The 24,043-nt window shown below is 45.1% G+C and overlaps 1 protein-coding gene across 13 annotated transcripts in view; it reads left to right on the top strand.

The window, feature by feature from the left end:
- RALGPS1 (Ral GEF with PH domain and SH3 binding motif 1) overlaps positions 1 to 24,043 on the top strand; it is a 273,614-nt gene that overhangs the window by 47,202 nt on the left and 202,369 nt on the right. For 11 of the 13 annotated variants that reach the window (XM_027035139.2, XM_053204590.1, XM_027035151.2 and 8 more), the window contains 2 exons: positions 1,002 to 1,109; positions 14,207 to 14,257. In XM_027035139.2, the coding sequence (XP_026890940.2) occupies positions 1,002 to 1,109; positions 14,207 to 14,257 (159 nt within the window). The remainder of the gene's footprint in view (positions 1 to 1,001; positions 1,110 to 14,206; positions 14,258 to 24,043) is intronic. The other 2 variants (XM_027035143.2, XM_053204591.1) reach the window with 2 other exon arrangements.

Below are 24,043 nucleotides of genomic sequence, written 5' to 3'. Positions count from 1 at the left end.
GATATAGCCATTTTGGAAAGAGTGAAATAAAGAAGAATTAATAAAAGCATGTTCTCTAAATCCCGGTCCAAGATATTGAGGTTAATGGAAACCACAAAGTCCCTCTTCATGGGTTGAGACGAATAAAACCATTTACGAATGGGCACAGTTTTTGGGTGGTAAGCTTGATTGGTTCCCCAAAGTAGAATTTGATGAAATTAAATAAAATCTAAGAGAAGGTATGTTCAACATTCTGGAATCCCCACAGTGTTGGGTTTCATTAAACTGGCCACATTTGGGGAGTTTTAACTTGCTCATTTATGGGAGACGCTTTCTCTACATGCAGGGCCCAGGGTGTTCTTAACGAGGGGCTCTACCAAATAGAACTTTCGGGCATGTCTCCAAAGCCAGTTGGTTACGTCTCACCTCATCAGCTAACAGGCTTTGAATTCCAAGTGTCCCCTACATGAAATAAGCCTTGAGGGCCAGTTTAATACTTTGTGTAAGAATTTCCTGCAGTGACTTCAAGAAAAAAACAAAGGTGAAACCAGGTGATGTTTGAAAGACGTCATAGAACAGACGATTGCCTCAGGCCTCCTGAGGTGTGAAGGCCTGCTTCTCTCTGAAGGAAGAGTGGGCTGAATCTTTTTACCCCACCAGCTACACAGCGGGCTGGAGGCAGTCTGGGGTAGTGATTGAGGGGATGTGTCTGGCATCACATAGATGCAAAACTAGGTTCATCTCCTGGCTCTTCAGTTTCCTAGCTGCGATACCTTGGGGAAGTGGCATGGCCTCTGCTTCCTAATCTGCAAAATGGGAATAAAAATAGTGTGTGCTCAAAGAGTTCTTAAGAGAATTAAACAAGAGTATTTGTATGGAACAGGGCAAAGCAGTGAGCCGTAGCAGCTTTTGTCCCTGCATGGTTCTGTCACTCTCGTGTCCTCGGTTCTGGGTGTGGGGGCCAGTGATTCTGGGGTCAGCCCGACTGCTCAGGTGGTACCCTCTCTCTCTGTCCTCCACAGGGCAGCAGCAGCTCAGACTCTCTGGAGGGCCAGGGCTGCGACTATGCCAGCAAGAGCTACGATGCCGTTGTCTTCGATGTCTTGAAAGTGAGTCCCGAGGAGTTTGCTGTAAGTAATACGACAGCTGTGGGTGTGTGGGCACCAAAACAGTGTGATGGGGGGGGGGGGGGACAGCGAAAAGTTTCTCCGGTTGGAAACAAGCCATATGCCCCATAATAGGGACCATGGGATAGAATATTCTTTTTGAAATGCCAAGCAGCATTAAAAAGGATGCCATCAATCTAGAAATTAACCACCTTGGAAGTCATGCACAGTATATATGGAAAGTAAGTGAAAGGAGCAAGTTATGGCACAATTAATAGAGAACGGTGCCGTTTTTAAAAAGCATGTACAGCACACACACAATTTATATTTGTGTAGGAAGAGGTCTAGATCTGATGTCTACATAGTCCTAAATATCTGGATATAAATAGCCAAACGTTGTTTACTGTAGTTTCTGGTTGTAGGGTTCTGGTTAATTGAAATTTAGTTTTTCCTCTTTTTCTTTATTTGTAAATTGTACATTTTTACAGTGACTGTTTTCTACACTGGTAGAAAATAATATTTTGTAATAATAAAATTTTTAAAAATTGTTTCTTCTCCAGCAAGTGTGTTTGTGCTGCTCTGAGGGGCAGAGTTGGCTCCTTGTTTCGCCAGGACTTGGTTTCTTCCTTTTGTACTTTGAGGGTGAACAGTATATTGTCCCTGGGGTGACCTTGGGCCTCATTGCAGGTACTGTCCCAGGGCAACCCTGGAAGTGTCTCCCGCCACGCCCACTCCTCCCTGTCCCCCTTGCCGGACCAGGCTTTGTGCCCTCCAGGGTGCTGTGGGAGCGCACTGGGCCGCATCTCATCATTCTGCCATTGTCGGCCTCCGCGTTTATTTTGTGCCTTGCTGAGCCTGGCACGTGCGTCACCTCCTTCAGTGTAGCCAAGGGATCATATAAAAACCTGTGTAAAACTCTAGCAGCTGCCTTGTAGGAGAATGAGACCCTGTGTTCCTCCGGAGGCCTCCAGTGCCCCCTGGGGTCTGGCCAAGCCTCCTCTCCTGCCCCCATCTCTGCTCCTCAGCCAGACCTCTGCTCCTTCTTTCTAACCCAGACTCACCCGGCATCTCCCTGCTGCAGGGCCCTGCACGTCTTTCCTTCCCTCCTACTGGCTCTTCTCTACCTGTCTCTGTCTCTGTCCTTGGACTAAAGTGGCCTCTCTCCATCACTCTCTTTTCCCTTACCCTGCTCCAGCTTCTTCAATTTCTCATTACTACCCAACATTTCACACCATAGAATAACAGATGTACTCTGTCTCCTCCACCAGAATAGAAACTCTTTAAGGACAGGAACTTATTGTGACTTGTTCACTGCTCTTTCCAAGGTGCCCAGAAGAGCGCCTAGCTCATAGTAGGTAGTCAGTGAATACATGTTGACTGAAAGAATTCAGTCTTCAGAGTAACCCAATGAAACAGAATTATTACCTCCTGATTTTCTTTCTTTTTTCTTTTTTTTAATGTTTTAAAAAATTTTATTTTATTTTATTTTTTTAGTCTTGAGACAGAGAGAGACAGAGCATGAGCAGGGGAGGGCCAGAGAGAGAGGGAGACACAGAATTTGAAGCAGGCTCCTGGCTCTGAGCTGTCAGCACAGAGCCCAACGCGGGGCTCAAACTCACAGACTGAGATCATGACCTGAGCTGAAGTCGAATGCTTAACCGACTGAGCCACCCAGGCGCCCCATTTTTCTTTTTTTTTTTTTAATGTTTATTTATTTATTTATTTAGAGAGAGAGGGGGAGGGAGAGAGAAAGCATGAGCAGGGGGAGGGGCAGAGAGAATGGAGACAGAATCCCAAGCAGGCTTCGTGATGTCAGCACGGAGCCTGATGTGGGGCTCGATTCCATGAACCGTGAAATCATGACCTGTTAGCTCCTGATTTCCTAATGAAGAAATGAAGGATCTAAGAGATGATTTTTTTTTTTTGCCTGGATCACATAGCCAGGTGTGGGCAGAGCCAGGTCTAAAACCTTCATCTGCTGACTATTCAGCTAATGCTGGACCGTAATAATAAGGGCAACTCCTATTTTTGAACACCTACCATGTCTAGGTTGTAACACTAAGTATTTTACGTGTATTATCTAATTGACTTCTCACATCAGCCTTATACATTAGGTGTATTTATTATTCCCAGTATACTGATGAGCAAGTCAGTTCTTAAAAAGAAAAGTCACCTCTTCACACAGATGGTAAGTGTCACTGTCTGTCTGGGATTTAAAACTAGGACTGGCATTCTTGACCAGCACTATCCAACAGAAATATAATCTGAACCACACGTGCAATTTTATTTAACTTATTTATATATATGTTTAAAACACTTTAATTCTAGTATAGTTAGCATACAGTGTTATATTAGTTTCAGGTGTACAATATAGTGATCCAACAGTTCAATGTATTACTCAGTACTCCTCATGATAAGTGTCCTTCCCCTATTTCACCCATCCCCCCCTCCCCGCCCCCCAGCAAACCGTCTGTTTGTTCTCTATAGTTGAGTCTGTTTTTGCTTTGTCTTTTTTCCCCCTTTATTCGTTTGTTTTGTTTCTTCAATTCCACATATGAATGAAATCTCTGACTGACTTACTTTGTTTAGCATTATACTCTTCAGATCCATCCATATTGTTTCAAATGGCAAGATTTTATTCTTTTTTATGGCCGAATAGTATTCTTTTGTGTATTTATACCACGTATTCTCTATCCATTCATCTGTTGATGGGCAGTTGGGCTGTTTCTTTAATTTTGGCTATTGTAAATAATGCTTCAATAAACACAGGGGTGCACATACCCTTTGAAATTAGTTTTCTCATATTCTTTTTTTTTTAATGTTTATTTTTTGAGAGCGAGAGAGTGGGGGGAGGAGCAGAGAGAGGGAGAGAGAAGATCCGAAGCAGGCTGTTCACTGACAGCTCGATGCAGGGCTCAAACTCATAAACTGAGAGCATGACCTGAGCTGAAGTCAGACGCTTAACCAACTGAGCCGCCCAGGTGCCCCAGTGTTTTCATATTCTTTGGGTAAATACTCAGTTGTGTGGTTACTGGATCATAGGGTAGTTCTATTTTTAATTTTTTGAGGAACCTCTGTACTGTTTTCTACAGTGGCTGCAACAGTTTGCATTCCCACCAACAGAGCACAAGGGGTCCTTTTTCTCCGTATCCTTGCCAACATTTGTCGTTTTCTCATGTTTTTGATTTTAGCCATTCTGACTGGTATGAGGTGATACCTCATTGTGGTTTTAATTTGCATTTTCCTGATGATGAGTGATGTTGAACATCTTTTCATATGTCTGTTGGCCATCTGGATGTCTTCTTTGGAGAAGTGCCTGTTCATGTCTCCTGCCCATTTCTTAATTGGATTATTTGGGTTTTTGGTGTTGAGTTGTATAAGTTCTTTATATGTTTTGGATACTAAACCTTTATTGGATATATCATTTGCAAATATCTTTCCCCCATTCGATATGTTGTCTTTTAGTTTTATTGATTGTTTTCTTTGCTGTGCAGAAGGATTTTATTTTGTTGGAGTCCCAAAAGTTTATTCTTGCTTTTGTTTTCCTTGCCTCACAAGACATGCCTAGAAAAATGTTGTTATGGCTGATGTCAGATAAATTATTGCCTGTGCTCTCTTCTAGGGTTTTTATGGTTTCAGTTCTCACATTCAGGACTTTAATCCATTTTGAGTTTATTTTTATGTATGTATGGTGTAGGAAAGTTGTCCAGTTTCATTCTTTTGCATATGGCTATCCAGTTTTCCCAACATTATTTGTTGAAGGGACCCTAATTTTTTTTTTTTAATGTTTATTTATTTTTGAGGGAGAGTGAGGCAGGGCTCAAAATCACAAACCATGAGATCATGACCGAAGCCGAAGTGGTATGCTTAACAGACTGAGCCACCTAGGCTCCATGACTGCCTTTTTCCTGCTGCCTGTTCTTGCCTCTTTTGTCAAAGATTAATTGAGCATATAATTATGGGTTTATTTCTGTGCTTTCTATTGTGTTCTGTTGATCTGTGTATCTGTTTTTGTACCAGTACCACACGGTTTTGATCATTACAGCTTTGTAGTATAACTTGAAATCTGGAATTGTGATACCTCCACCTTTGTTTTCCTGTTTTAAGATTGCCTTGGCTATTTGGGAGTTTTTTTGTGGTTTCATAGAAATTTTAGGATTGTTTGTTCTAGTTCTATAAAAAATGCTGTTGGTATCTTGATAGGGATTGCATTAAATCTGTAGATTGCTCTGGGTAGTATGGGCGTTTTAACAATACTTGTTCTTCCAATTCATGGGCTAGTGTTGTCTTTAATTTCTTTCATCGGTGTTTTATAGTTTTCAGTGTACAGGTCTTTTACCTCCTTGGTTAAGTTTGTTCATGGGTATTTTATCATTTTTTGGTGCAATTGTAAATGGGATTGTTTCTTAATTTCTCTTTTTGCTGATTTATTATTTGTGTATAGAAATGCAATGGATTTTTGTGCATTGATTTTGTATCCTGCAACTTTACTGAATTCATTTCTCAATTTTAGTAGTTTCTTGGTGGAGATTTTAGGGTTTTCTATATCACATATGCAATTTTAAATTTGCTTGTAGCCACATTAAAGAAAGGAGTTGAAATTATTTTTTTAACTTTAATGTTTATTATTATTTTTAAAGTTTATTTATGTATTTTGAGAGAGAACATGAACAGGGGAGGGGCAGAGAGAGAGGGAGAGAAAGAGAATCCCAAGCAGGCTCTGCACTGCCAGTGCAGAGCCTACACGGGGCTTGAACCTACAAACCGTGAGATCATGACCTGGGCTGAAATCAAGAGTCAAACACTTAACTGACTGAGCCACCTCGGTGCCCCTGAGATTACTTTAAAAATATATTTTACTTTACTTGGTATATCTAAAATAGTATCATTTCAACATGTAAGCAACATGAAATTATTGAGAGAAGTGAAATTAGATTACCATCAATGTTTTTGACCCAAACACTTTTTGCCAAAAGAAAGCAAAATAATGTAATCAAGTAAGTCAAGGAAAAAAAATGTGAGCCAAAGATTTTATAGCCAGTAACACTGACTTTCAGGTATTAAGGGCACGGACTATTATGAACATGCAAGAAGATTATTCTTCAGAGAGTGTTATTCCTGTGAACCCTTTCTGAGGAATTTACCAGAGAACAAGCTTCAGGCCATGAAAATGATTAGAGAAACATCACTATAAAGACTGATGGAGAGCAGTGAACACTCAGTTACTGTAGAGTTAAGACCGAATGACTAAGGGAAGGAGAAGGTATGGTGTGTAATGGCCGTGTTGCCCATGTAATAGATGCAGTGTTGACTCTTACAGTGTAAACTGTAAGAAATGTGGGAGGATGGAGAGAACAAAACTTTCATAACTTTTCTCAGTAATTACACTGATGGTGGTAGCATTAATATTGTTATTCTAAGACTGTTGTGTGAATAAAGTAGGATAAAGGAAATGAATAATTATGGGATAATGCAATCCTGTATACCCTGTGTCCTTGAGACCAGGATTTTCAATACGGAAGAAAGGAGATAAGAGATGTAATACAGAAGAAGGTAAGTAAGTTAGGGGGAAAAAGTATCCTGAATTTGAATTGGAAATATCAGTATGAATTCCAGACTGTGGTCGTGAAATACCATTTACTGCTGAAAGAGACCAGGGCTTCCCAGAGAATTGCTTGATTCTAGGTCTAGGACAGGAAATGTTCAAGATGAGCCTGTACATCTTTCCAATACCAGTGAGGAAGCTATCGAGGACCAAGAGGGTCATGTCAAAAGGACTCAGGAGCCACCTAGAGGAAGAAGCTGCCATTGTCCAGTGATGGGATCCTTTGAGCTTCAAAAGAATAATATTTGGAATTGATTGAAACCCATCAAACAATGGGTCATCACGGGATGACATAGGGAACAAATTTATTACCTCAAAACCTAAGAAATAGAAAGAAAGAATCCAGTATTTGTCTTACCTTTCACTTTTGAACTTTTGAACTGTACTGGGTAACCAAATAGTGGGTAAGGATAATTTCAGTTAATAAGTGGAAAAGGAATGATAGAATTGGAATACAGTATCATCATTTTATAACCCGAGTGAGTTAATAGATCTAAGCATTGAGCATCAATAGCTACTGACACAAAAGGAGAGACATTATGTGCTTCCTGATGAAACAGCACAGCACCACCTCCATTCCTGCCAAAGGGATCAAACCTGTGTCTGCTCAAGTCTCCGGGTGCAGCTGACAATTTGCAGGAAGTGCCAAGGACAGAGGAACCTGTTGACCTGAACTCTGAGTGTGGGGAACTGTGTAGATCAAATGGCCTGGATTCTCCAGCAGATACATTGTGAGGAAAACAAGGGGTGGAGAGAATACTTGTAGATTAAAAGAAACTTGCAAATACACATCAACCTTTTATTTTATTTATATTATTTTTATTATTATTATTATTTTTTTATGTAATCTCTACCCTCAGCGTGGGGCTTGAACTCACAACCCCGAGATCAAGAGTCGCATGCTCTACCAACTGAGCCAGCCAGGTGCCGCACGTTAAACTTTCAAGAGTGGGCAAGGAGTGCCTGGGTGGCTCAGTCAGTTAAGCATCCAACTTCGCCTCAGGTCATGATCTCACGGTTTGTGAGTTCGAGCCCCACATTGGGCTCTGTGCTGTCAGCATAGAGTCCGCTTCAGACTATCTATCTATCCCCCTCTCTCTGTGCCCCTCCCCTGCTTGCGCTTTCTCTCTCTCAAAAACAAATAAACGTTAAAAAAAAGAAACGGGCAAGATGCCAGCCACCATGATGCCCTGGTGCACACACTTGGGTGATCAAATCGTAAAGAAACTTGAGGTAAGACAGGACCTCTGTTTCTCATGGCCGGAGGGAGGGCTTGTGATTGGGGTGAGGCACAGGGAAGAACTCTGGGGTGACTTTTCTGAATTGTAGTAAACTATATGCAACATAAAATTTATCACTGTAACCGTGTCTAAGCATACAGGTGAGTATGTTAAGTACATTCACATTGTCGTGCACCTGATCTCCAGAGCTGTTTCCTCCTGCACACCCGAAACGCCACACCCATTAAACAGCTCTCCATGCCCCCTACCCTCAACCACCGAGACAGTATTTTTTGTGTGTCTGGCTTTTGCCACTTAGCATCATGACCTCAAGGTTTGTCCATATTGTGACATATGTCAGCATTTCCTTGCTTTTTCAGGCTGAATGATACTCCCTAGTGTGTGTACATACCCCATTTTTGGGGTCCGTTCGTGTGTTGATTGAGGTAGCTATTTCTTGACTGAGGTGGTAATTACAAGGTATTCATCTTATAATAAGTCATCAAACCGTGTAATTGCTTGATGCGGTTTATGTGAATGTGTGTTATTTTGTAATAAAAAGGGTTCAAATCATTTAAAAGGTCCTCAGTTTCTCAGCAGGGGTGCTCGACAGCTAGATTTCCATCCGCCTCCTCAGCAGGCTGAAAGCAGAGTAAAGAGCAAAGCTGGAACTTTGTCATCAATAGTTCATGGACATCCTTCTAGGTCAATATGTATAGATTTAATTCTCTATTTTTTTAAAAAAAATAATGTTTATTTATTTTTGAGAGGGAGAGAAGCAGAGTACAAGTGGGGGAGGGGCAGAGAGAGAGGGAGACACAGAATCAGAAGCAGGCTCCACGTTCTGAGCTGTCAGCACAGAGCCCAATGCGGGGCTCGAACTTGTGAACTGCAAGACCATGACCTGAGCTGAATTCGGAGGCTTAAGTGACTGAGCCACCCACGCACCCCTAATTCTCTGTTTTTAATAGCTGCATGAAACTCCAGAGTCTGAATGTACCATAATTTTTTTTCTCCCAACAAGTCACTTTTTGTGGCCTTTTTTGTTTCTAGCGCTTGTCTTTCTGTAGGTATGCGGATTGTTGTGTCAGCCATATGCTCATCTCACTTTTTAGGATAGTATCTAACTTCAATGCCTGATCTTGGATTGTGAAAAAATTGCTGTAAAAACTATTGGGATATTTTAGCAAATTTTGAATGTGGACTGTATGTAATATTAGATAATACTGTTGTAGCAATGATAAGTTTTCCGAGTGTAATAATTTTATCATTATGTAAGAGCATGGTCTTGTTCTTGGGAAAGAACATGTTGAAGGATTTAGGGGTGAAGAGTCATGATATCTGCATTTTATTCTCGAGTGGTTCAGGAGAAAATGGTGTATATGTAATTATATACATAGAGAAAAAGCAAATGAGGCAAGATGTTAATAATTAGTGAAGCTAGGTGAAAGGTTATAGAGTTCATCATACTATTCTTGCAACTTTTTTTTTAGAAGTTTGACTTTTTAGAAAAAGCAAAGAACTTTAGTTAAAGAACTTTTGTAATGGGTTGCTGCCAGATTGCTTTTCAAAAAGAACAGAGCAGTCTGTAAAGTCCTGTCGCTCCTGGTGGCACTGATGGACAACAAATGGCATCTTCCTGTTTAATTTGCATTTCCTTGACTGTCATTCTAAATTTGCCCCACACATGTTTCTGTGGCTCTAGGAGTACAAGTAGGAATGTATCTGTGGAGCTGATTGCCCTTTTGTTCTGTGAGCCTTCCTGGTCATGAGCTGGTGGAGTGATCTAAATGCAAATTTAAAGGTATCTTCTGTTACAAAATGTGCCACTCATTTGCCAACAACTTCTTTTGTTTGTTTATTTGGGGGTTGAGAGAGCCTTTATACTAAGGTTGTGGCTGGGAAGAGGGGATTTAGTCACCAGTGTTAGAGGGAGACATTCAGCATATGTAGAAAACAGTTGGGTTTTTTTTGTTTTTTGTTTTTTGTGTGTGTGTGTGGTTTGTTTGTTTTGTTTTTTGTTTTTTGTTTTTTGTTTTTTTTTGCTTTCCTTTTCCTTTTTAGCTAAGTAGCTTTCATTTATCCACGCAGTAACCCTCTTTCTTTAGGGCCATATTGTGAAGTACTCCAGTAGGTCTCTCCATTCTGAAGGAGTCACTTCAACAGAAATGTTTTGTAATATGTGGAGATTGGCCGTTTCCCTAAAAAGCCTGGGTTTTTAGGGAGTCCTTGACTAGGGTGAAGGAGGGGGTTGGAGAAGGAGTTAGGATTAAGGAAGGCATGGGCTCCTGGGTGGCTCAGTAGGTTGAGTGTCTGACTTCAGCTCAGGTCATGATCTCGCAGTTTGTGGGTTTGAACCCTGATAGCTCAGAGCCTGGAGCCTGCTTTGGTTCCTGTGTCGCTCCCCTTCCCCCCGCCCCACCCCTGCTGGTGCTCTGTTACCCTCTCTCAAAAAAAAAAAAAAAAAAAAAAGGATTAAGGAAGGCATTGCCAGGTGGCTAGCTTCATTGGACATCCTGTTGAAGGCTTTATTTCCAAAGATAAGGAGAAGCCGTGGAGAGACTTGTTCATGAGTGTGCACCTCCGTCCAGGCATGTGTGCCTCACTGTGGAGGCTGTGCTGCATTCATTCATTTGTCCATTCATTCATTCACTGTGCTTATGTTTCCCAGTCCGTTCCCATGCAATCTAATATTAGCTTCAGGTGCACAGTGTAGTGATTCAGCACTTCCATACCATGCCTGCTCCTCACGACAAGTGCTGCTTGTGGACCCGAGGGCCCTATTGCCGGGCGTTTTTACAGAGGCCGCACCACATCCCCGGAAATGCTCCTTCTCTCCACGAAGCCCGGGCCTCTCCCCTGGGGGAGGGGCAAGGTCTTCTGAGGCTGAGAGCCACTGTGAAGGGGGACAGGACTGGCCGCCCTCAAGCCTCCATCCCTACCCACACCCTCCCTTTCTGGTAAAACTGCCTGGGTTGGAGCCCCCACACTTCCTGGGAAGGACGGCTGGTCAGCACCCTTTCCGTGCGTGTATGGCTTTGTACTAAAATGACACATTTGTAATCTGAAGATTTTACCTGTGTACGGACATATTCTTGTTCTGGACTCGGCTTCTTTTTTGGTCAGAATTGTGAGGATAAAAATGCACGAGAGACTTCGGAAAACCCTCAGATTGTGTGTTTGGGACCAGCCAGTCTGTTTTAAGTTTGGTGACCTCTGTTGTTGTTTGTTTTGAATAAAAAACCTGAATACACTTTCTGACGTAGGGTCTGAGCAGGGATCACAATATTTGAAACTTCCAAAACCGTGTGAGACGTAAAGCCACTATTTTCATAAATCATTTAGAAATTCGGTAGCAAGCCCTAGAAGTGATGGCAGGATGGAGAGGAAGGTTTCTTATTTTCTCATTAGTGGACTTTTGGTTCTCTTCCTAAATGACATAGCGAACATCCTGCTGGTTCTCCCGGGTAGGGAGTTAACTTGAGCCACAGGACGGATTTCCAAGGCCCTCTGAGCTTTCAGCATGAATCTCCTGTTTCCATGAGGCCGTTCTGTTCCCCAGGATGACAGAATTAATCCAGATGTGAGGGGATTTGGCTAGCAGTCTCCACAGGTCTGGCAGGAGGATCGCCAGTCTGTTTGCACTGCCCGGGACGTAGCTCTGGGCCAGACACGCAGACCTTTAGGCCTCCAGGCCTCAGTCGTCCCTTGACACCCAGGTTACAGGGGCCAGACGCACCTTGTGTGGACGTCCAGTGCCCCCTTACTGCTGGTGGGTAGACCCACAGGTGGAAGGACTCGATTCCCAAGTGCTTCTTCATTCCCAGCGCCTTTGCTGTCCCTCTCCTGAGCTTCCGTTAGTGGCAGCACTAGCCCCTTGGAGGGGACAGAGAGGCTCTCCACGGAGGCCACCTGCTGACTTCCCTCTCCCGCTCAGCCCTGAGGATGGTACGCTTTGGCCTGCATCCTGTGCTTCTCAGGAACCCAGTGCTTTTGGACCGCCTTTAAATTATGCCGAGAGGCAACCACAGTCCTGCCCCTTAGCCCCGGATTGTGGTTACACCTGACATACTGCGTTGTTGTCATTTTTCTCATGTATTTTGGACATGAGGCTTTTTTTCATGACAGTATTTGTTGACCCAATGTAACAGCCTCCTTTAAGTGTTCTCTAGAGCAACTTTGATACATGAATATTCAAATGCATCAACAGTCCCTTATTTCTTAGCTCATGTATTGGTCAGGAGCCATAAGTTCACATCCAATACATGAGCCCATCTGTGTGACTTCGCATACATATGATATGTAAGTACAAATGTGTGAACACACACGTGGGTACAGTTTACCCTTGAACACACAGGTTTGAACTGTGTGCATCCACTTATATAAAGATGTCTTTAAATAAATACAGTACTGTAAATGTATTTTCTCTTCCTTATGATTTTCTTAATAACATTTGCTTTTCTCTAGCTTACCTTACTGTAAGAATACAGCATATAATTCATACAGTGTGTTAATCCGCTGTTGATGTTATCAGCAAGGCTTCTGGTCAACAGTAGGCTATCAGTAGTTAACTTTTGGAGAGTCAAAAGTTATATGCAGATTTTCAGCTGTGGAAGGTTGGCATCCGTAACCCCTGTGTTGTTCATGGGTCTGTGGTATATATAATCTTTGTGAAAATTCAAAATAGGAGGTGCGGAATGCCTGGCACCTGACAGACGTTCTCGGTCTCTGTGTATGTGTTTCTCTCTCTACACCATACATAGATGCGCTCTCTCTATTTGCATGTATATATGTATGTGTATACACATGTGCATATCCGTATCTAGAGAGAGCACCTGTCATATGCCAGACATTCTGCACTTCTTGTCTTACATATTCCCAAGGATCCTATAAGATAGGGATTATTGTCATCATTTCCTAGATGTGGCACCTGAGATTGGGAGAGAGGTTAAAGCATGCGTCAAAGAGAATATTGCCGTCAAGCAGTGTTACCCAGACATACACCCAAGTCCTGCTGGTTCCAGAGCCCAAGTTCGTTCCCCTGCATCACGTCCTCCTCTTTGACCTGTGTGCCAGGGGCAGGGTATCTTCTTGCATTAGGAGGCAGCCAAATGCCCTTGGCTCTCCTTCCCTGGCCTGTCACAGAGGTGTCTGTTAACTGACGTCTGGCATCCCAGGTGACATGTGGAGGTGGGCAGGTTATGTGAAGTCAGCTCAGTCTCTGCCTTGGCCTGGAAAGATCAGCAAGGATGCTTTCTCTTATTGCTGCCCGATGAGCAGCTAACGATGGGACCAGCCTTTTATTATTTTATTTTATGTTATTTTATTTTATTTAATTTTAATTTTAATTTAATTTAATTTAATTTTATTTCATTTTATTTTTAAGTTTATTTATCTATTTTGAGAGAGAGAGAGAGACAGAGAGAGAAAATCCCAAGCAGGCTTCACACTATCAGCATAGAGCCTGACGTGGGGCTCTAACCCCTGAACCAAGAGATCATGACCAGAGCTGAAATCAAGAGTCAGACGCTCTACTCACTGAACCACCCATGCGCCCCTAGAACAGCCTTTTAATTATATGTGTTTTCTGTATTTACAGCATTAATGCTTCTCAAGCTAGCTGTGGTAAAGGGCCATTTTTTTTCATCTCCTATCTGTTGAGGACTGATGCTTTAAAAAAATACAATAAAAATGTGTCAATTTGCTATAAAAGTTCCCAAATGCTTGCTCTCAAATTCTGAAGTTCTCTCATTGTGGGCTGGTGGAATAAATAGTTTGCGGTCCAGCATGGTCCTCAGATGCATTTTGAGCAGCACTCTACTGTATAATTTAGAGGAGGCTGAGACTTCAGAAGAAATGTACAATTTCTATAAGCCACAGTTTTAAAAAAAATTTTAAATTTAGAGTAATAGATAGTGTCTCTTTAGCATTCTAATTTTTAATATTGTGTCTACAACTTTTTTAAATGCCAAAAGTAATTCATGCTTGAAGCAACAACTCACAAAGTACAAAAATATCCAAACTGAAAATGTTCCCCTTCATCTCAGTTCCACCCTCCAAATGACTATTATCAATTCTTAAATTGGGAGTTTGTCTCACATTAAAGAAAGAAGGATGTGGGGACAAGATTTACGAAGGGGGAAGGATAGGAGAGGCATTTTAGAAATTTTTTATTCTGTTCTTTCTTAATTTGTGTCTCATGGGAGAATGTGTTCTTACCCTGTATAGATTTAAAGTAACATGACAGCTGTCTTTGGTTTACGGTTTATTCTAATACTGATTCTCTTTTGTTACAGAGCCAGATCACGTTAATGGACATACCTGTGTTTAAAGCCATCCAGCCGGAGGTCTGTACTCTGTCCTTTAAATTGCTCTAAACACTGTGGCTGGGAAGAGGGGAGTTAGTCAGGTTTCTTTCTTGAAGTCTCTATAAATGCATAACTGACTTAAGCCCCTGTTAGAGCATCCAGGAGCTTCTCATTCTTGATGGTGCTCGTTCTGTGAGCCAGCTGTTTGAATTCTGTGGAGAATTTCACTGAGTTGGGCCCACTCGGGTGAGGCTGGGGGCACTCGGTGCCCACGGCCTCTATGACCGAGCCAGGCCTTCCCACACTGATTCCTTTTCCCCTCCCTCCTCCTGTGAGGGAACGTTTTTTTCTAGAGAGCTTTCTTTTTGTTGATCCCAAATTCTGGTGGTTGCCTTGTTTGTGATTTCAAAACCAGTTGCCACAGCAAAACACGTACATATGTACATTAAAAGCATATGTACATTTTTAGAAACAGCGTATTCAATAAAGAGAAAAAAGTTGGTCTTGGTCTTTAAAAATATCCTGGAAATGTTTAGTAGTTGATAACAAGGCTTTATAGTTGTTTTAGTCAGCGGTCTTTTTTTGTTGGCAAGTGATAGGCATCCATTTCAAAGTAGCTGAATAGGCAGAAGAGGAGTTTAATACGAGGACAAAAGGGCACTTGGTGGAATCCACAGGCATGGAGTTCAGGCAGCTAGAGTGCCAACCAAGACTCAAGCCATCTCTGCCTCTTGCCTCTGCTGTTTCCTCTTTTTTGCTCTCCTGCCTTCTTTCCTGTCTGCTCACGTGGTCCAAGCTGGCCTCCCCGAAGGGCTCACATTTATGTGATCCTCCTTTAATCCACCTTCCAGACTGAGATGAGTAGCTCTCAACCCAGCCCGGCTGAGCCACATATCTAGTGCTGGTTCATAATCTACGCCAGGGGTAGGTGACCAAACAGGCAGGCACAGCTGAGGGGACCCAGCCTGGTGAATGGGGTGCACATTTTAGAGAAGAGGGGTGTAGATGGGGAGATAGGTCAGAAAGTGTCTGCTGCAACCATGGTGTGAATTCCAGAACTATCTTGACATACAACCCTTCTTCTTATAGTATGGTAGCTGTTAAGTCTTTGAGAAAAGCAGCATATTTTAATACAAAGCCAGACAAAGGATTTAGGCCTTCTGAGAGCTGGCATCTGACCTACTGCAAATTAGGAGGAAACTAGTACCACTAGCTGCTCTCAGCATCTATGTGAGGACGTGGCAATGATTTGAATTAGTGTGTGTGTGCGTGTGCGCACGCGTGCACGTGCACCTGTATGTGTGCGTGTGCACTATGTTTATCAGGTTTGGGGAGCAGAACTATGTTTGCTTGTTTGAATTGGTTGACTTCCAATCTTTTACTGTTTTCTTCTAACATGGAATTATCCCCATTCTTTTTAAATTAAAAAAAAAAACAAAAAACAAAAAACCGGTCTACCTTTTGGAGACTTCTGGAGGAGTATTTGTATGATGGTTGCCTTAGTTCTCAGCTTGAAGCTGTTTGTGATCATGTTGTCCGCTTGGCTTTGATCTGGAGCAGTTTAAACATTACAGTCTTTATTCTTTGTCCTGAGCTTCTGGGAGAGGAGCCCAGCTTGCCGTGAGCCCTGAATCCTGAACCTACCTGTGCCCAGGGCTGGGGCGGCTGCTCAGGCTTGATTGTTGGAGGGAAAATGGTGGGAAGTTCTTTAGAGGCACAATTAGGGGCAGACCAAGACTTTTCCCCGGGGCACTGAGGTTTGGAAGGTGCCTCGTCCAAGACATATCTTGATTCACACTGTGATAAGACATAAAGGTGGTGATGTTTAGCTTTCAAGATTTTAGCTTGGAGAGGTGGTTGTCTATCATGGCTGCACATCAGAATCACGTGGGCAGCCTCTGAAACATGGGGTGCCCAGATTCCACTCTCGGCCATTGGATCTGGATCTCTGGGTCAGAGCCTGGAGCCCAGTCAGCCCTGTTTTGTGGAGGATTACCAGGTACTTCTGATAAAGAGTGAGGATTAAGAACTAATTACTTTGAGATATATGGAGAAACCCCAAACTTGAATGTCTTTGATCTATGTTAGCTAAAAATGGGAGAGTTTGTTGCTCATACTCATTGTCAAAACTGTGGTTAAAAGGAGGACCCTGGGAGCCGTCCCAGCTGTTTTGCTGTTGTTATTGTTGTTAGTAGACTGAAAACTGGAATTTTTCTTCTTGATGATGCCTGCCACATTGTGGCTGGACCACCCCAGAGTTGGAAGGACAAGAATGAAGGACAGTTAGCAGTTTGACAAGGCTTCCGAGGAAGCAGAGGCCAGCATCTGAGAGCAAGATGGGCACTCTGAGTGATCTGCCCTCCCAGAAGACGAGGAAGCCTTTGGCCTGGTGCCTCTCAGACCTGCTTATGCCTCAGAATCAGTTGGGGAGCTCTGTTAGAAAAAAATACAGATACCTAGGTCCATCCTTAGAGATTCTGATTCCATAGGGTTAGAGTGGGGTTGAGGATCTGTGTTTCAGTGAATTGTAGTCACTATTCTATTTGATAGGTGAATTGTCCTTTCTTTAACCAATGGGAGCCCTTGGTGCAGCTCCTGTATCCTTTTAACACGATCCCCTTGGTTTTGATAGCTTCCTTGCACTTTGGTGCAATGAGCTATGTCAGTGTTATGTTGTACATTTCCTGCTGAAGATCTGGAGTCAGGTGTCCCTCAGGGCGCTGGTTTCTTTTACTGGTGAATAATATTCAGAAACCACAGTGTGGGTGAAAGGATGCTTATGAGAGGAGGTTGCAGTTGCTTTTAGACCCTTTTGGTGGACAGGGTTAGGAAATATTTATTTTTGAAAGGAAAAGTCACGAGTTCATAATTAGGGTAGGTGGTGTTCTTTCTCCACAGCTCTTCCTTCCCTCCTCACCCTTGGCATGACTTCCCTGTGGGTGGTGTGTGTTTCTCATCCCATTGACTTTGGGCTTGGCCCTGTGCCTTGGGCACAAGTGACAGCATGCACGTGGCGAGTGGGAGGCATGGCCAGCCCTCTTGGAACTTCCACTCTCCGTGATGTACGGGTAGCTGTTGCTCGTTCAGCCTGAGTCCAAAAATGAGGATGTCATGGGTGACCCAACCTAACCCAAAGCCTGCACTCCAGCCTAACCTGGCCCCGCCCCAGTGAGCCCAGTGGAGGTTGGCTGACCCGCAGCCATTCTGCCGACCTCGGAGTGTGAAATTAATATTGCTGGTGTAAGCCTCTGAGATTTGAGGGTCATTTGTAGGCATGTGACCAATATAATGTTGGTCTTTCCAGTTCACATCTAACATTACAGTGTTTCGAGCTTAATTCCCTTGATTTTCATGGGATTTTTTAAAATATAATTTATTGTCAGTTGGCTAACATACAGTGTATACAGTGGGCTCTTGGTTTTGGGGGTAGATTCCCGTGATTCATCGCTTACATATAACACCCAGTGCTCATCCCAACAAGTGCCCTCCTCAGTGCCCATTACCCATCTCCCCCCTCCCCCTGTCAACCCTCAGTTTGTTCTCTGTATTTAAGAGTCTCTTATGGATTGCCTCCCTCCCTCCCTGTTTGTAACTATTTTTTTCCCCTTCCCTTCCCCCATGATTTCTTTTACACTGACAGTTTGGGTTCCTAACAACATTAAATGATTACATTTTTGTATTATCCCATCATATATATACACACAATAATTTTAAAAGAATAATATTAGTGTTACTATTACCCAGCAGACTCCTGATTGCAGTTTAACATTTCTTTGCAGTTCTCTTTGGCACCTTTTCTTCTTGTCTTCCCTTCCTTGTACCACTTCTACACCCAAGTGGGGCCCGTTCCTTGACTCCTCCAAAAGGCTTTGGGAAGCACCAGGGCAGAAGGAGAAGGGTTATGCTCACTTGGTTCTGGAGTCTGCCTCCTGAGAGACCCTGTTGGATCCCAGTGCCTGGAACAGAGTAGATACTCAATAACTGTTTGCTGAATGAGTGGAGAATGAATGAATGAATGAGAAAAGCAGGGAGCAGAATGTTATCTGGCTGTGTCTGGCACATTGCCAAGGTGGGCACGTACCAATTAAGGGAACATTATGACCAGGGTGCCTGTTTTGTGGTGGAACCACTTCCCCCAAAACAAGGGTTTTGCCTGGTGAGCTCAGCCTTTGAAGATTCAAATTTCCAAAGGCTGTTGATAACTGAGGGTAGAACTGTGGCTTCTGCCTGTTTCTGCAAAGGAGACCACAAGAGCATCGGCCTAGGGCTTGGAGGAAGCTTGGCAGATGGTGAGTTAAGGATTGGCAGAGAGCAAGGAAAATGGAAGTTAGCGAGTATGGAGCCATAACTGCCCTGTTCCCTGGTGACTCTATCAAGTGACCAATTTTATCAAACACTGGCGAGTGAATGCAGATAGAACTTTGCAGCATAATGGCTCACAGCTGGGTTTAACTTCTGTGCTGTGGCCCAGAGCCCCATCACCCCCGTGGTGGATTGGGTCGCAGGGGATAGGTGGATTCCCAGCTGGCGGGGCTCGGACTGAAGGCTGCATTGTGAAGAAGGTCTTTCTGAGGCGTCCTGGTGGCGGTAGTCTCGTGTGGTACATTTTCGGGGTGGCATTTTGTCCCCACCAGTATCCCCTCCAAATATCGCGGTCATTGTGCCCAACTCCCAGCCTAGGAAAGTGAAGGCCCAGCAGTTTCCCAGAGGCCAGTGGAGCTGTCAGAACTGGTTTTGTCATTGGTTCCGATGTGAAGCGCATCAAGGGGAAGCGACTGTTCTTAGAATGTGCTGGAAATGGGCACGACCTGTGTGTCACTCAGCCTAGGGGTCTTTCCACACTGGGCCACTGGGTCCACTCACCTGCACGGTGCTTGAGAGCAGGGACTCATCCGACAAAACCAGGCTTGAGTCCTGGCCTCACCCTGAGGAGCTCAGACTTTGGACAAGTTACTCATTCTCTTTATGCTTGTTTTCTCACATGTAAAATGGGGGAAATCACACTTTTTACCTTACAGTGGGTGAGTAAGAACTTAGTACAGTGCCCGCACGCAATAAGTTCCCAATGACTTGTGGCCGTTTCCTCTCACTGGTGAGCAGTTGGAACAGGCTGCGTGTGTCACTGATGTGAGGTTGTGCCAGCAGAACATTCGGCGATGCCCATGTGGGAGCGACTGGCTCCAAGGAGGTGATGCTTTGAATAGTGGAGTGGGTCAAAACACTGTTCTGGAGTCCTTGAGGTCTGCGTTCACATCCTGGTCCCCAGATGGCAGGGAGGCTGAGGTCTAGATGACTTACACCCTGGTGCCTGAAGGCCCTGGAGACATCAGTGGGGAGAGTCACTCTGCCTTGGAGTTGGCACACTGGCCCTGAGCCTTGATGGCTGAAGGGGTGGTTTGGGCAATGGGATGGGAGTTGGGAAGGGCATTTCAGGCAGAGTGGATAACGCATTGAAAAGGCAAATCATATATTTAGTGAAATTTAACACTACATTTGGTGCCGGATGGCTGGGGAGGAGAAAAGGCAGGCCTGCTATTCTCTCGGTTCTGTGCTCCTCAAGGGCACCATTGCCAGGGATGTTGGCACAACAGGCGCTTACCAGAAGGCAGCGTGTCATTCTCTTGCAGCTGGGGGCATGCAGGGTCATGGGTGTCTGGCAGGCCTGAGTATGAAGGAAACGAGCCTTAGTGGGTGCCTGAGTTTTTCCCAGTCTTTTTGCTGCCCCTGTGGACATTGCTCTGTCCCTGCTGCCAGAGTCCCCAGTAGTCTGACTGACCTTCGCCCATTTACTGACTTTCATTCATTCGTTCATTTATCAGTGTGCTGTGCTACATGCTGGAGAGACAAAGATGGAGGGGACACGGGCATAATCCAGTGAGAAGGAGGGACAGATACTTGAACATACAATAGACAAGTATTGTCAGGATGTAGAGGCATCGAGAAGAATGTGGGGTAGGGATGGGCGGGAGGCAGAGCTCTCTGTTGTTAGGCTTGGGGATTCATGGAGGGATTTCACAAAGGGAGTAACATGGACAGGTGTGTATTTTAGGAAGTTCATTCTCACTGCCTGAGACAGAACCGACTGGAGTCAGGAGACTGGTCAGGAGCTTTGCAAGAGTGTGTCTGAGGCCGGGGTGGTAGCACCAGAGAGGAGAGGGCCTGGTATTAGGCCAGTTATGAAGCTACTGTGAGGCCGAAGACGAGAAGAAACAGGCAAGAGAGGAGTGGACTGTGCGTTCGGGGAGTGGAAGGAAGAGCAGAGGGCAGAGGGGGAGGAAGAGAGCCTGGAAGCCAAGTGTTTAGCCTGGGAGAGGGAGGCTGGAAGGGCTGGGGAGGGATGTGCCTGGAAGACTCAAGGAGGGCTGGGGAACCAGAGGTCAATCAGGGGGCAAAGCACAGATTTGGTTTGGAGTTGGGGAATGAGCTGGAGGCCAGGAGGTCACAGAGGGAGAGTGATGGCAGAGTGCGGGGTCTGCGAGGTGGGGTCGCTCTGGAGACTGCTTGATGGGATGTGGCTGTGCCTTCAGGGGGCTGCCGTGGGGGGGCGGCGGTGAAGGTCTCTCCCGGAGAAGGGGGGTATGGTATGACCCGGGGGTGAGAAGGTACACCACCCAGTGTAGTGACGTCTCTGGAGACGAAGGCAGGAGAGGGTAGGAGGAGACTGTGGGCCAGAGCCAAAGGCCAGGGCACTGACAGCAATGTGGAAGGGAGTTGGAGGTGCCAGGGGTAGCCTGGACTTCCCCCAGAGGACGGCTGTGGGCCTAGACTGGGAACCGCATGAGGTAAGGGACCAGTGTGTCACCAGCACCTGCCACTAGGCTTCAGGGCCAGGGCCTGGCACAGGCCAGGAGCTCAGGGGTAGCGGAAGGCAAGCAAGGGCTGGTCTGGATGGGCTTGGGATCCTGGCTGTGCTCACTGGGGCCCTGGGGGGAAGCTGGGGCTTAGAGAGAAAGGCAAATGGGTTAGAATGAGGAAGAGAGCAACATTAATGGATATTCGGGGACAAGAGGCTTTATCCAGAGAGAGCTTGCATCCCTGTGGGGCACTTACTCTAGAGAAGTTTCGCTTCACCCTTCCTGCCTCAGGGCTCGTGGCGTCTGAGCACCTTGACCTGCATCTGCTGGTCTGTGGAAGGGCTGATCAGCAGGAATGGGAGACTCCCTGCTGAAGTACACCATTTCCTCTGGGCCACATGACACGTTGCAGTGCAGGAAAACACTGCCTGTGGGTTCAGGAACCTGACCCTCTGGCCTTTTGTCTGGATGCCGGGTTGCCTGCTCTGAAGAAGCGGGCATTCCAGAAAGCCGAGGTCAGTGTTGGATGTCAGACAAACCCTGTGTGCCTTTGCTGCTCCTTGGAGTCACAGCATTTGGCCCTAGGAGAAGGGAAGCACGTCGCCAGCAGGCAGTTATTTGTAAAGAGGAGATCAGTTTCGATGACATCATTAAAACCCCTCTCTCAGGTCACATGCTGGGCAGTTTTCTCAGACCATTTATTTCCCTCCACTGTCCCAGCCTAGCCTGAGTCTCTGCCACCTTTCCTTCGGTCACATCTCTCCATATTTAATCCTGCCTCCCAACCTCCGTTCTGTATCCAGAGACATCTTTCTAAAGCCACGGTCTGACCCTTTCATGCCTAGAACCCTCTAAGAGGCTCCCCACTGCTCCTTGGATGCACACCTCCTTCACCCTTGCTGGTCAGGCCGTGTGAGGGGCCAGCAGCAGACCTCCCGGCCTCAGCAAGCCCGAGCCCGCTGCGCTGTGCTGCCCACAGCCTCCCTGGTCCCTCCTCCCCCTCCCCCCACCCCCGCCACTCCCGGTCCCAGAGATGGAATGAGCAGGTGGGAGCCCCAGACTGGGAATCATGCAGGTTCCCCTCATGCTCCCTTTCATCACACCGTCTCCTGCTTCCCGTGCATAGCACTTTTCAGCATGCCAATACTATTCCCTCCATATCCTGTGACCCAGCCCAGTGCCCGATCCTGGTGTCACTTGTTGAATGCATTGAGGGTGCGGTAGTGATAATAATGGTATATCTCGTTGAATCCTCTTCTGTGCTGTAGTGCCTCCCTTGGTTCAAAAAACTGAATTCGGTAGTAGGGGGGTGGTCCAGGGGCCCTCCACCTGGGGCCAAGACACGGGGTGGATGGCTCCAGCGCGAGGCCCGTCAGCGCTGATGTCGGCACCGGAAGTCTGAGCCACAGCCTCTCATCTGTTAATCGCTCTGAGTTTGCATTTGTTATTTGCTTCTCATTTCCTGGTAGTTGCTCTACCCACCGTAACGACTTCTTGTCACAACAGAAGCAAAGTGGAAAAGGCTTCCCCCAAACTCCATTCAAGATGTGGGCAGAGGTCAGAGTCCCTCCCTGGGCGCCAGAAAAACACTTGGCCTCGTGGGAGGGGAGAGCCGCGGGGGCAGGAATCAGGTCTGCCTGCAGACATGGGCCAGCAGCGCATTTGAGCCAATGAAACCACCACTTTGCACCTTCCAGACTCATTTTTTTCCCTCTTCTTGGGTGTGGATATGACAATAGTGCTGGTTAGAGACCAGATTTCCTTTTAAATGAATTAATAACATAAAACAGAACCTTTGGTGAACAGCTGTTTTTATCCATGGGGACTTGGCTCCTGGTTGTGATTTTGTCTGCAAGGAAAACAAGGTTTGTGAGGACTCTGTGTTAAGAGCAGCTGCATGATTCCAGTTTGATGTGATGGGAGGACCCTAAGCTTCAGAGGCAGGAAGGTCTGCATTTGCAACCCAGCTCTGCTACTCTCTAGCTGTGTGATTGTGGCAGGCTCCTGCACCTCCCTGTGTCTCCATTTCCTTATCCTTAAGTAGAAATGATGTCTGTCCCAGGCAGATGGCCTGGCACATGGCAGAAACTCACAGGGTATTTCTTCTCTTTTGAGAGAAGTCAGGGATGTGACAAAGAGAAAACGAACAACAGTGCTATTACGTCAAGCTTAGAGGGACCCTGGGCCAGCAATGTGTCAAGCTGTCCGAGGAAAGGACTTTCTCTGTCACTGCTGGGGTCCCTTACTCCAGCCATGGTGGCACATTACAGGATCAGTACTTGTCAATACTTGTTGAATGAATGAGAGGCAGGTAGAAAAGCATTTGTTTCTGTATTCCCCAAAGCTTAATTAAGAGCTTGGGCTTTGGAGTGAGAGGATTCGGTATGTATCTGTGTGGCCGTGCTCAACTCGCTTACTGTCTCTGAGTCTCAGTTTCCATTTCTGTAAAATGGAGTTGATAATAGTACTACTTCAAAAAATTGGACATGAGAACTGAATGAGATTTTTTTCGGCTTGAGGTGTGATAGGTATATAGCAAACCATGCGTAAATAAAGCCAACAATTTGATGAAGCCTTCACAACATTTGTGAAGCCATCATCGAATCAAAACAATAAACATACCCATCACCCAAAAAGTTTCCTCTCACTCCTTGAAATCCCTCCCTCCTTTCCCACTCCCGCTATGGTCTTCTTGAAATTTAGGGAGAATCAGTTCTTAAAATGTGTTCTTGTATTTCAAATTGTCTTGGCTGTTCTAGTCCTTTGCATTTCCATATGAATTTCAAAATCAGCTTGTTAGTTTTACAAAAATGCCTGCTAGGATGTTGATTATGATCACACAGAATCTGTAGATCAATCTGGGGACAGTTAACATCTTAACAATACTGGGTCACCCGAACTATGAACACACTATGTGTATCCACATATTTAGGTCTCCTTTAATTAAAAAAAAATTTTTTTAATGTCTATTTATTTTTGAGACCTAGAGAGATAGAGCATGAGCAGGGGAGGGGCAGAGAGGGAGGGAGAC

Source organism: Acinonyx jubatus, chromosome D4 (assembly GCF_027475565.1).
Source record: "Acinonyx jubatus isolate Ajub_Pintada_27869175 chromosome D4, VMU_Ajub_asm_v1.0, whole genome shotgun sequence".
NCBI classification, from domain to species: Eukaryota; Metazoa; Chordata; class Mammalia; order Carnivora; family Felidae; genus Acinonyx; species Acinonyx jubatus.
The sequence above is the reverse complement of the archived record's forward strand: the minus strand, read 5'-3'. Positions and strand labels throughout refer to the sequence as shown.